This window comes from Cyanistes caeruleus, chromosome 8 (genome assembly GCF_971803275.1).
Source record: "Cyanistes caeruleus chromosome 8, bCyaCae1.hap1.1, whole genome shotgun sequence".
NCBI lineage: Eukaryota > Metazoa > Chordata > Aves > Passeriformes > Paridae > Cyanistes > Cyanistes caeruleus.
In genome coordinates, this window is record NC_141708.1 from 36,137,460 (window position 1) to 36,150,557 (window position 13,098).

General features: G+C 53.9%; 1 protein-coding gene across 1 annotated transcript; it reads left to right on the forward strand.

Annotated features, from left to right (window-relative positions):
* Positions 1–84: 84 nt before the first annotated feature.
* Positions 85–12,994, forward strand: ERLIN1 (ER lipid raft associated 1). The gene is given in 13 exon segments (XM_086900629.1): positions 85–127; positions 539–694; positions 1,545–1,626; positions 1,995–2,041; positions 5,375–5,436; positions 6,721–6,846; positions 7,621–7,694; positions 8,117–8,175; positions 8,723–8,814; positions 9,282–9,371; positions 9,640–9,719; positions 9,892–10,035; positions 10,037–12,994. Coding segments are annotated over 12 exon segments (1,092 nt in total). The 5' UTR covers positions 85–127; positions 539–581; the 3' UTR covers positions 10,160–12,994.
* The last annotated feature ends 104 nt before the right edge of the window (positions 12,995–13,098 follow it).

Consider the following 13,098-nt stretch of genomic DNA (forward strand, 5'->3'; position numbering starts at 1 on the left):
CGGCGGGGGTTGGTGGTGACGTCATCACCCCGCGCCGACGCGGCGCGCCCATGGTGCCGCGCGCCGGCGGCGCGTGCGCGGCGGGGGCGGGTAGCGCGGCCTCGGCAGCACGTGGGGAACGGGACAGGTACGGGACCGGGATTGGGATAACGGCTAGGGACAGCCACGGGACAGGGACAGCGGACAGCTGCAGGATAGGGACCGAGATAGCGACTGGGATACGTACGGGGTAGGGGCAAGTGCAGGATCGGGACATGGGCGGGAGAGGCATGGGACAGGGAGGGTACGGGGACTGGACAGGGACGGGCCGGGGTTGGGCGGTGACGGGGGCAGGGCCCCGCGGGGCCGGGGCGGGGCGGGAGGTCCCTGGGCACAGCCCCCGGTGCAGGGCGGGCGGTGCCGCTCTCCGCGGCCGGGCCGTGTCCCTGTCCCGGCCGCGTTCCCATCCCGGCCCGTCCCCTTTGCCGCGGGTGTCTCCCGGCCCTCGGGGGCGGTGCCGGGCCGGTCCCGCCCGGCGCTGACGGTGTTGCTGTGGCAGGGCAGGGCCCGCGGAGCCCCCGGCGCCGGGAGGGGATGCGAGCATGGCCATGGCCCAGGCGGGGGCCGCGGCCGCGGCTGCCACGGGGCTCCTCGTCTTCCTGCTGTACTCCGCCATCCACAGGGTCGAGGAGGGACACCTGGCCGTGTACTACAGGTACGGTGCCCCCGGGAGCCTTCCCGGAGCTGGGATTCATCCCCGGCCCCAGGGAATGCGCTGTCCTGCGCTTCCCTCCGGTGTTTTCCCCCTGGCTGGGCAGCCCTTGTTGTTTGTGCTCCCTTCCACCCGTGCTGGTGAGTCCCTGACACCCTGGCCCCACGCAGAGCCCTCGTGGGTTTGGGTCTCTGAACCCTTAGCTTCCTTTTCCTCCTTCTCCTTCCTCCCTGCTCTTTTCACAAGCTGGATTTCAGAGCTTAGAGCTCTGGGACTGTGCTGCCTTCTCACATCTGTTGATTTTGCCCTGTGCCAGCCAGAGCCATCACCTTTGTCCCAAACTCTTCCCCAGCCGGAGCTCCCTCTTTATCGGTCCTTTGGAATGTTTTCCCTGCCCTTCCCTCTCAGCACCGTTTCCCTTTAATCACAAACGTGTTGAACGTGAGATCCCGGGGGATTTTTCTTTGTGCTTTGGGCGAGGGGCCGTGCCCAAATCCAGACTGGCAGTATCACATCCACGGCTGGATTTTTCCATGGTTACCAGCGAACTATTTAGAGAGGAGAAATCGGCGTTCTTGCAGCTCTGAGCAGTGTTGCAATGCTGGCAGGGTTTAGCAATAGCTGCCTGCTCCAGGAGTTAATGGCGCACCGGCCTCACGCAAAGTTTAGGAGGCAAAGATCAGTGCACTTGGCCCTTTTGTTGGGGAATTGCTGGTAAATGTAGGGCACTGATGCAATTCTCTGTGACCCCTGGTAGTTTGAAGTGTCTCTGCTCGCCCTCAAAGCTCTCAAAGCCAGTCCTTGGCGTTTCCCACCTCCCTGAGCCTTTCCCTGTTTTCCTCCCTGTCCGCAGGGGCGGTGCGCTGCTGACCAGCCCGAGCGGCCCTGGCTACCACATCATGCTCCCGTTCATCACCACCTTCAAATCCGTGCAGGTCAGTGCCCTCTCCCTCCCCTGGGGAGCCAGGATTTGTCCTCTTGGAGAGCTTGGAAGGTGTGTGTGTGTTGCTGGGCCTGGCAGTGTGCTGCTCAGGGGGGACAGTCCCTGTCTGTGGCTGCCGCTGTTCCCCGGGAGCGCCACGTTCCTGAGCGTTCCCGAAGCAGGGAAACAGGCACAGCTGCCTCTGCATCCCCCAAAAGGGAGGTGGGGAGAAGCTTTGCCTTCTTCCCACACCTGCAGGCATCGCAGGGGAGGCAGAGGATGCACTTTTGGCTCTGTGCCCCCACTGTGGGAGTCTGGGCACAGCAGGGCCTTGCCAGGGAAAGGAGCGGTTTGTGAGCGCTGGCTGTGTTTGTGTTGCAGACCACGCTGCAGACTGATGAAGTGAAGAATGTGCCTTGTGGGACAAGGTATGGCTTCCATTTGTATTTCTTCTAGGTGCATTCTGTGGGGCCATTTGCAGTGCTGGGACACAGGGAGTGGGAAGTAAAGGCCATAAAATTAATCCATGTACATGCGTCTATCCCACCATAACAGAATGGGAGGCACAGGAGGGGACGTTGGCTCTTGCTGAAATTGCTGTTCAGAGGATGTTTGTATTTATTGTGATGTTATCCTGAATTTTTCTGTGTTTCTCCCCTTGTTGCTTGTGCTTTGCTCTGCCCTCAGACTGGTTATTTCCACTCTGAATCTTGTGGCTGGTACAAGTGCTGACCCCAGCAGTGGGCAGAAGTAAACAGGGAATGGGAATCCTCCTGATGTTGGGGGGAGTTAATTTCCAGATGAAATCCCTGCTGCATAATTAGGCTGATTTTTCTGTCAGCACAGACCTGCTTGAGTTGTAGCAAGGAGGAGAGGGCTGGTTGAGTTGGGTTACGGATCCTGTTGTGTTGGTTCATCCACAAGTTAAACTGATGACTCTTCAGGGTAAAAAAAACCCTGGTGATTCTCCTTGCCTTTTACATTCAGTGTCCTCAACAAAATTCCTGTTTTTAAAAACAAAAACAGCGTTGACTGGAGTGGTGGCACAGAGTGACCACATTGAAATTAAAAGGTGGGCATTAGTGGCAACGTTAATAAAACAAGAGTTAATTTTGATCAGGTTTAAACCATATTAACTTTCTTGGAGTTGTTCAGTATCAGACATCTTTTGGGCTTGATAAAAGTCTCATGAATTTAATTTTAGATCTCAAAGGTTTTTCAGGAGTATCTGTAAATAATGTTAGTGTTCAGTGCTGCAGCTTTCACAGAATCACAGAATGGTTTGGGTTGGAAGGGACCTTGAAGCCCTGGGCATGGGCAGGGACACCTTCCACTATCCCAGGCTGCTCCAAGCCTCGTCCAGCCTGGCCTTGGACACTTCCAGGGATCCAGGGGCAGCCACAGCTGCTCTGGGCACCCTGTGCCAGGGCCTGCCCACCCTCCCAGCCAAGAATTCCTTTCATAGATCTCACCTGAATTTCCCATCTGTCAGTCTGAACCCATTCCCCTTGGTCCTGTCACTTCAGGGCCTTGTCCAGAGTCCTTTTGTGGTAAGGTAAACAGTCTTTAGGCCAAGCAAAAGGACAAAGGTTGAGGCCAGAGCCAGCCTCAGCCATTCTGTGCTCCTATGATTTAGGAGCTGAAAATTAAGTTCCCGTTGAATTTCAGCATTGTGGGGTTCAGCTGTGCAATGCAGGTGGTTGGGAAGGTGCAGGCAGTAAAAATGTGCTTTAAACCACCAGACAGCTGGTGAAAACAGCTCTCAGTTAATAATTGAATACACTCCTGACCAAAGGCCCCAGTAGCCCTGTCCATATTTCAGATGTTGCTGCTGGAGCCTTTCAGTTCACTGCATTTGGAGTCCAAAGTCTGTGGCTGCTCGATGCCAAAGCTTTGCATCCACATTTCCATAGTAAAACATGAGCTTATAAATAGCAAGTGGAGCACACCTGGAGTGTCACTGTCCCAGTTCAAAGTCTGTTACCAGAATAGATCCTAAACAGTTCAAGGTTTTGTATTTACATATTAAACCATCAGATTTTAAAGGCTGGGTTTCTCTTCCACCATCTTTATGTTCCTGTTCCCTGTGTACTTATCTATATTGGGAAGCTTTTGAGTATCTGTGTGGGTGTCCCATCCCCAATTTTTGCCTTACCTGTTTGTACCTGGCAACATTAACTGCTGCCATAATTAGCACTGGCTGCCTAATTATGCTTAAATTTCTGCCAGTGTATGTGTTGATCCTCCTTTTATGGATTTCTCTTTCCAACGTGGATTTCTTCCTGTTCCTCTCTTCCTTGCAGACTTTGGGGTCTGAGTGGCACCTGTTTCCTCAAATGGCATGACCAGCAGGACTGATAAAATTTACTTATCCCCCACCACACCACATTATTATGAATTAGTCATAATAATGGAATAACAGTGGATAATATCCCACTTATTGTCCCAGAATGGCTGAGATCCTCGGCAGGGTTGTTGTGGAAGGTGGTGGTAGAGTCAGACAATCCTCAGTGGTCTGAGGTGCCATTTCAGACCCTTTCCTGCCAGAGAGGTGATTCGGGGCTGTGGATGAGTCCTGAGAGGATCCAGGGTGTTGCAGACACTCTCTTTTTCTTTCTAACATCCCTTTAAAATTGAAATGCCAGGTTTGCAGCAGATAAAGTCATCCATCACCAGTGTTTTTAGCTCATAGTTGTCATGAAGCAGGTTTGGAGCAAGCACGGGCTGGGCTTGGGAAGCCTTTTCCAAAAGAGCAGCCACAGGCAAGTTCAGGTTGTTTTTCTGCAGACTTGGCTTGGAGCTGCCAGAGATCAAGATCTGCAAAATAGCAACTGGAGTTTGTCGTGGGGGATATGTTTGAGTTAAAGCATCACAGGGACTGAGTTTGGAAATGTGGGAGTTCCACTGCCAGGAATGAGCTGTCTCTAAACAGTTCCTGCTGAAGCTTCTGCTCTGTGATATGCCTTTGACCCAAGGACATCATCACAAGAGTATTCTGCTTTAAAATTAGGCTCTCAAGAGACTTAGGGCAGTTGAAAGTTAAGGGTTTTTTTTTTTTCTTCAGTGTAGAGTTTGTGCTCTTCTCTGGTGTTACAGGTACCCAGGGGTGGGCATAACTTTCTGAAAGTCACACCAGATAAGAGCAGAGGCTGGGGACAAGCCTGACCCCTGATTCCCCCGCTTTTCCCTGCCAGTTTGGCAGCACACCCTCCCTCAGGGAGAGGATTGCCTGCAGGCTGCCTCTGCTAAAGTGCTTGTGGTGTTCCTGGAGAGCCACGTGCACTGTGACACTGGAGCTGGGAACATGGATTGAAGTCTGCCATGGGCTTTGTTCCTTCCTTTCTCCTGGGCCTTGCCAAGCTCCTGCTGGAGTTAGTGATTGTGTGAATCAAACCAAGAGTTTTTTTCTGTTTAATTGTTCTGTTTAATGTGTTGCTGCCTAGAAGAGCGGAGGTGTGTCTGCATTTTGTGTCACCTGCTGCCCTTGCTGCCTTTCCCTCTGTTTTCCTGATAGCTGCAGCTGCATTCCTGTTCAGAAACGTTTTCCTTTGTCTGGTTGAGTAGGAAATCACAGAGGGGAAGGAAAGTGCTTTCAGGCTTGCTGGAGCATGCTTGTGGTTTATGCAGAGAGCAGGGATTCGCTGCCATCTCATTGCAAGATGCTCAGAATGTAGTAAAAGAGGGATAATGGTGCCTTTGCTTTAAATATGTTAACTGTTAACAGCTGCAGTGGTAACTGATGAACTCTCTTTTCCTTGCAGTGGTGGTGTTATGATCTACATTGACCGAATAGAAGTTGTGAATAAGCTGGCTCCATATGCAGGTATTTCCCATCCTGGTTCAACAGGCAGAGCTGGGACTGTCTTCACTCACCCTGTGGCAGCTCTGTCTTGGTTTTCAGGTCTTCCTTTTTCCATGCCAGGAAAACTTCCCTGTCTGTTTCCATTTCTTGTTACCCTTATGGCTCCCAGCCCTGTAGCGTTGATCCCAGGTGCTTCCAGCTCGGCTCCTGAGAAAACTGCAGAGACAAAACCTGTGTAGGAGCCTCTTGCCTTTTTATTTCACCTAGCCAAAGACACAGACAGCTTGTTTTGTTCAGCTGCACAGCTTCATGCAAAACTCCAGCATTGCTGAGGCACTGGAGGGTGAATTCCTGTTGTAATTTATAGTCATGGAGGGGTGTGGGCTGGAAGGGACCTTCAAGATCATCTTGTTCCACCTCCTGCCATGGGCAGTGACACCTTCCACTATCCCAAGTGGATATTGGATTGTTCCAAGCCCCATCCAGCCTGGCCTTTGACACTTCCAGGGATCCAGGGGCAGCCACAGCTTCTGTGGGCACCCTGTGCCAGGACCTCACCAACTTGTCCATAAAGAATTTCTTCCATATATCTCACCTAAATTCCCCCTGTGTCAGTCTGAACCCATTCCCTGTGTCCTGTCACCCCAGTTCCTGATGCAGGGTCCCTCTCCAGCCTCCCTGTATCCCTTCAGGCCCTGGAAGGAGCTGTGAGGTCTCCACACACCCTTCCCTTCTCCAGGCTGAGCAGCCCCAGCTCTCCCAGCCTGGCTCCAGAGGGAAGCTGCTCCAGTCCCCTCAGGAACTCCATGGCCTCCTCTAGACCTGCTCCAACACTTCCATGCCCTCCTTCTGCTGGGGGGGAGCAGGCCAGACCTGAGCACAGGATTCCAGCTGGGGCCTCAGTAGGAGCAGAGGGAGAGAATTCCCTCCCTTGACCTGCTGGCCACGCTCCTTTTGATGCAGGATCTGGTTGGCTTAAATTGTGGGAATGATCCTTGTTTTCACTTTACAGCAGTACCTGTTCCTATGCATGCAGGTCCTGGTGAGGCTTTGCTGTTTCCTTTGTTTATGCAGGTGATAAAACAGGACCAGGCAGTACATCTTTCCATGACTGCTCCTTGAAGTTGTGTAATCCATGCAGCACTAGTGGATGTGCAGCAGGCTTTCTCCCTGACAGCTGGGCAGGGCAGCTGTGGCTTTGGCTGCCCAAGTCCTGAAAACCAGTGTTTTCCCAGTGCTGCACTGCTTCCCTGGCATCCTGACACGTGCCAGTGGTGACCTGTGGTGATTCTCTCCCTTCCCCAGTGTACGACATCGTGAGGAATTACACCGCAGACTACGACAAGACCTTGATCTTCAACAAAATCCACCACGAGCTGAATCAGTTCTGCAGCGCCCACACCCTGCAGGAGGTGTACATCGAGCTCTTTGGTAAGTGGATGGCAGCTGGGTGATCCCAGCTGGGATCCCACTGCAACCTTCCTGGAATATCTTACAGCCGGCCCCTTGGACCACGCTGTCCCTGTGCTCCAAGAATCCAGCTCCTTTAACATCCATGTGCCACTTTCCCTGTAACTTCAGTGACTCAGGTGTCTTTGTCTTTCCCCATCTGCATGTGGGAATTTGATCTCAGTCTTTTTCCACCTACTCTGGATGCAGACAGCAGCCACTGTGCTCTTGTACATGCAGTGATGCCTGTGGCCTTTGCTGTGACAGTGGATTTGTCTTGTTCTGTTTCTGCCTTTCTCTGTTGCTGGATTCACTTTTGTACTTTTACAGCTTCCTTCTGGCTGTCTCTAACAAGTGAGAGCTGGAGGGTTTTTCACAGTGCTTCAGGAATTAGCACAGGTCATATTCTCCCTGGTGGATATGTGCTCTAAAGACAGAACAGTTTCTGTTCCTTCTTGAGTGGCTGAGCAGGGGAAAAATGGCTTATGGAAGATAAAAGGTTGTCAGAATTGTAATAAAAATGTACTCCAAGTCTGAGTGCTGAGAAGGGATAGACTTCTACCACAGGCTCTGAGCATTCTTTTTTTGCTGAGATGCTGAAAGCCATTTGCCTTTAGTTCAGAAAATACAAAATCATCAACAGCTGAACTTTTCTAGTCACTAGCACATGACTTCAAGGCCTGCTGACTCTGCCACACAAGCTGTGGGGGAAAATATGATGAACCAATCAGTCTCTCTTTTGTCCTCCAAAAACAGATCAGATAGATGAGAACTTGAAGTTGGCCCTGCAGAAAGACCTCAATGTCATGGCACCAGGTCTCACTATCCAGGTGGGTTGTGGCCTTTCAATAAGGAAATATTTAAAAAGGTGGAGAAAGACTTTTTGCCAAAGCCTGCAGTGACAGGACAAGGGACAACAGTTTTAAACAGAGAGATGAATGTTCTATGCTAAGGGTGGGCAGGCCCTGGCACAGGGTGCCCAGAGGAGCTGTGGCTGCTCCTGGATCCCTGGAAGTGTCCAAGGGCAGGCTGGACGAGCTCTGCCCCTGGTGGGAGTGTGGGTTGGAAGGGATGGCAGGAAACAAAAATGTAGGGCACCTCTGGGAGCGTGGCCATGCTCAGCTGTGTTACACAGGAGGGTTGGACACCACTGTCCACAGCACTGCAGCTGGTTTTGCAAAGAGATGTCTTAATCTTCGGATTGCATCCAAATGTTGCATTCAAAACGTGCTCCCTTTTTCTCCTTTCACAGGCTGTGCGAGTTACAAAACCTAAAATTCCAGAGGCCATCCGAAGAAACTTTGAACTAATGTGAGTAGCTGGACATGAAATTGCATTAATTAGTTTTGAGGGTCCTGCACAGGCACAGTGCCGTTGGAAAGCTCTTTCCTGATGCTTGGGGGGTGAGAGGTGAGCTCTAGGGAGTGTGTGCTTGGCCCAGGTGCACTTGTGCCTTCTGTTTTCCATTTTCATACTGAAATCAGGGCTCAGGGGTCTCAATGTCTTGCCCATAAGCTCCCCTCCAGGATCTCTGGGATGCCCTTGGGACGAAGGAGATGCAGTTGGATCTCCCTTCACCTTTGGTTGAGTAAGCCCAGCTCCCAGCCCATGTTGCTCTGCTCCTTGTCCTGAGGGCCTCAGGCTGGACTTGTATCCAGATGTGGCCTTAGCAGATGGAGAGGGGGTTGATCCCTTCCTTTGGGCTGTGCACGTGCTCATACAGCTGCAGACAGAGCCAGTCCCCACAGCTGTGAGCAGGGAGCTGGCAGCTGGCTGGCCCCTTGTCCCCATGGCCTCTCCTGGCATGCAGAGCTGCTCCTCCTTCCCTTTGCCCAGGATAACACTTCTCCCCTTGCAGGGAGGCTGAGAAGACCAAGCTGCTGATTGCAGCCCAGAGGCAGAAGGTGGTGGAGAAGGAGGCAGAGACAGACCGGAAGAAAGCGCTCATTGGTAATGTCACCAGCACAGGCTGAGCCTCCATTCCTGCCTTCCCTGCTGAGCTGGGGCAGGACATTTCCATCACTGACAGCTCCCCGAGGGAGGCACAGTCAGGCTGCACAAGCAGTTGTTTTGAATATCTGAGTGAAAATCCCAAAGCAGCAGAGCAGGGAGCACCTCTGTCCTGCAGCAGGGACAGAGGAAATCACTCTGCTGGAAAGACTGCTTGAGCTTGAAGCTCCATGTCCCTGTGCCAGAGGGATCACGCTTGTAAACGGGATGTCAGCTCTGCAGACATCAGCACTGTGTTTTCTTCCTGTAACTCTGCTGCTCAGAGTACAGACTGGCACTGAGAGGGAAGGGAGGGAGCAGGGAACCAGCTCCTACTGTGGCAGACCCTGCAGCCAGCTGCTGGGCTCAGGGTGCTGGTCTCAAGCCCTGAGAAGCAAATTTCCCAGCTGAGCCCGTTGTGATTGCAGAGGCAGAGAAGGCTGCACAGGTGGCCAGGATTCACTACCAGCAGAAGATCATGGAGAAGGAAACGGAGAAGCGGATTTCTGAGATTGAAGGTAACCACCCCGCTGGGGCCGTCTGCTGGCTGGGGCTGGTGGCAGGTGGAGGAACCTCAGGCCTGCTAAAGTCATTGAGGGTGCTGCAGGGTGCAAGGCTGTGCCCTGGGATTGTTCCTGCCCTGTGCATGGAGCTCTCCAGGAAGCTGCAGGACAGGAGCAGGCTGTCACGGGTGTCCATGGGATGAGGGCTCACTGAGCCCCAGTGTGATGGGGCTGTTCACTTCCTAATGCTTTCTTTCCTGTCCCTCCTCTGCTGCTGTGTTAGATGCTGCATTCCTGGCAAGGGAGAAGGCAAAAGCTGATGCAGAGTACTACACTGCCCGGAAGCTGGCTGACTCCAACAAGGTGAGCACTGGGAAGGTGGTCACTCACTCTTCCTCCGCACAGGAGATCAGCTTCAGCCGGGCAGTGCTGGAAAAACACTTGATCTAACACAGGAGGTGGCTGCCTGACATGAAACCTAGCGCTGCAGGGCTCAGAAAGTTCTCTTAGAGTCTCTGGTTTCTGTTCTTTGCAGCTGAAGCTGACCCCTGAGTATCTGGAGCTGATGAAGTACCAGGCGATAGCTGCCAACAGCAAGCTGTACTTCGGCGACCGCATCCCCAGCATGTTCCTGGATTCCTGTGCCTTCCAGCAGGCCAACCTGAGGACTGCCCATGAAACCAGCCTTCCTGCACAGGGAGCCCCAGAGACCTCTGGAGAAAGCCCCCTCAGAGGCGAGGAGAGCACTGGCTGAGGGAGGCAGAAGGGAACCCGGTGTAGCTCAGCAGCGAGCCCGGCTGTGACCGGGGACGAGGCCCTGTGTCGGTGGGGCGGATGCAGCACATGCCTGGACATCTTGTGTATAGGTGGCAGTTGGGTTGATTTTCTTCTAGCAACAGATTGCAAGGGCTCTGCCTCTTCTGTTTCTCCCCCTGTTAAATTGGTGCTTCCAAAGGAGGGATAATCCTGTACTAACATACCTATACTGGAATATTAAACGACAGACAGCAGGAAAGCCTCCCGGGGTAGGTGCAGTTATTTAGCAGGCACTGCTCTGCAGGAAGATGTGGCTTTGAGTGCTGTGTGGCTGCACACTGGTCATTGCTCAGCACTCCTGACTGAGGCTGAGTGAAGAGGAGGTTCCCCTCGTCCCGCCGCTGAAGCTTGGCTTGGTGAAGGTTTCTGCTGACGCCGTCTCGCTCTCCTCAAGGACTCCAGTGGAGTGGACTCTCCTTGGCCAGCGTGTTCCTGCTCAGGGCAAGGAGTGGTTTGCTGTGGAATAGGTTATTGAAGTAGGATCTGCACAGCCACAGTATTCCTGTAGACAGCAGTGGTAGATGACAACTCAGAGGAAGCAACCTCTGAAGGGATCCTGCAACCCCCCTCTCCAAGCAAGAGCCTCGCACTGGCTGCCTGGGACTGACTGTGGTGCTCCCACTGGGTGGCTGAGTCTCATTGCCTCCTGAAGCAGATACCGGGAGCACCTCGGAGCAGCTGGTTGGGAACAGAGCCTGGCCAGTCTTTGCTCAAATTCCAGCCTCCCTGGAAGTCATTCACCAGGGAAAGGGGGCTGAATTTCCACTGCTCTGCCGTGCTGGCAAAGTGAAGAGGAGAGCGAAAGGTCCCTGCTGTGCAGCAGATCAGATGTTTGACGCTTCAGCTGCAAAGTAGGTGAGGCATTGCTGCTCTTCCATGCAAAATCCACTGCTCCAGGAAGTGGGGCCTGCTTTGTATGTCCCTGAACAGCCATGGCAAGGAGTGTGTCCCTGGTCCTCTCACCCCTGGCCAGGCTTGCTGGCAGATGGATCTTCAGTCCTGATTTGTGCTGTGATATATCTGACCCTGCTCCTGGTGTGCTGTGGCAGGGTGAGGGAGAGGTGCTCGGGGAGGGGGGAATCTGCTGGGAAAAACCTGCTTTCCGCTTTTCCTCCTTGTTCCCTCTGCTTGTGAGGATGTGCTTCCTTTTAGGACCTGCCCCTCGTCGTGTTCTGTGGGGATCCGGGGTGCAGTGGCTGGGGAAGCAGCTGGCAAGAGCTGGAATGCTGTTCTCCAGCTGGGAGCACCCCAGCACTGCCTGCTGCATGTTCAGAGACCTCTCCCTGTGCATCCCTCCCGCTGTCCCGTCCCCTCAGAGCAGCTGTGCCACCCTTGGAGGGGCTGGGGGGTGGTGATGCTCCAGGCACTCAACCTGTTGAGATCCTCTGTCCCTGGCTCCATCTGCAGCCTCACAGCAAGGGGAAGGGTGTGTTTAACTTCTGCTATTGAGAAACATTCAACCCAAACCGGCTTTACCTGTGCTAGTGATGTCCCCAGAGGAGGTGTGTGGGTTTTGCAGTGCTGCATCCCCAGCCTGTGTGGCTTAAGGGCTTTAAGGGATGGCAGTGTCCCTCCACAGGGAAGTTCAGGAGCACACAGTGCCTCCTGCTGTCCCTGCCCTGCCCTGCCTGCCTCTCCTCCATCTCTGGGGCAGAGCAGGCTTGTGTAGGCCCTGTCCCTTCTGCAGGGTGTAAGACATAACTGTAGGACTTTGCAGCAGTTTTGGGTGGTCTTTCTTGTCCTCCATCTGCCTGCAAACTCTCGGGGCTCAGTCAGTGCTCTGCCCCAGGAACCCAGCCATGGCAGGAGCCAGGGAACAGGGCACCAGGGCAGAGAGGCAGTGGCAGTGTGTTTCTTAATGTTTGAAATGTCTCCTGGAAATGCTCCTTGGCTTGCAGGGTCCCCATTTTTCCTGTGGGATGGGCTTTGAGGAAGGAGTGTAGTCTCATCTCTGCCCTGCCCCCTCCTCAGTGTTGCAGCAGGCCCTTGGCACAGACACACTCTCCTCACCCCAGCAGCACCTGCTTTGGTCAGATTTTGGGATGAGGGCAGACTTTATAGGCCAGAAGCACTGCTGGAGGGAATGGTGGCAGGGATGTAGACTCTGTGATTTTCTTTGTGTGTCACTGGGGTTGGACACTCTGGGCACCAGGAATGGCTGGACAGAGCAGGTTCTGCCAGCCTGGAAGTGACAAGGGCACGAGGGGAACTGCTGGGAGCAATAGCCAGGCAGTTCACACCTCTCCTGCAGTGGTCAGAACGAGATGTCCACGCAGGGAGCAGGAAAGCCTTCCAGGCCAGTGCAGGAAGAGCTGCTTCCCTTTGGATCCGAGCCTTGCTGTGCCTCCCTGGGTGGGTGCATGACTGCCTTAAGCGGCTGTCGGTGGCTCAGTGTCCCTCTGTATGCATCAGCCACCTGCCTGTGTGGTGTGAGGGACCCCAGGGGCTGCTCCCCCTGACCCAGGTCCTGCAGCAGCATGTGTGATGCCCAGTGCCTTCTGCAGCAGCCTCCTCTACCCTCCCCTGCCTCCCCGGCCCTGCTGCAGCAGCCCCAGCCTGTGCAGGAGGGGGTGGCCACGGCTTTGGCACCCTGGCTTGGGCTGTGCTGCCCTCTGAGCCCCAGCTGTGAGCAGGGACGTGGCTGCAGCCAGGATTTTGGGATTGAACTGGCTTTTCTCTCCGCTCCCACGGCCTGCGTGGGCCTGTGACTAAAGGGGGTCTGCCCCTGGATGCGCATCTCCTTAAGGAAACACGATACATACGGTCAGGTTTACATTCACACTGTTCTTTTGATAAAGCAGAATAAAATTATTTTGTTACCATTTTTTGGGATGGTTCTGTGTGTCCTAGGGCTGGTGGCACGTGAAGCGGGGGACCCCTCTGCCTCTCCCCCTAGAGCAGCACTGCATGGTGTGGATGTCCTCGG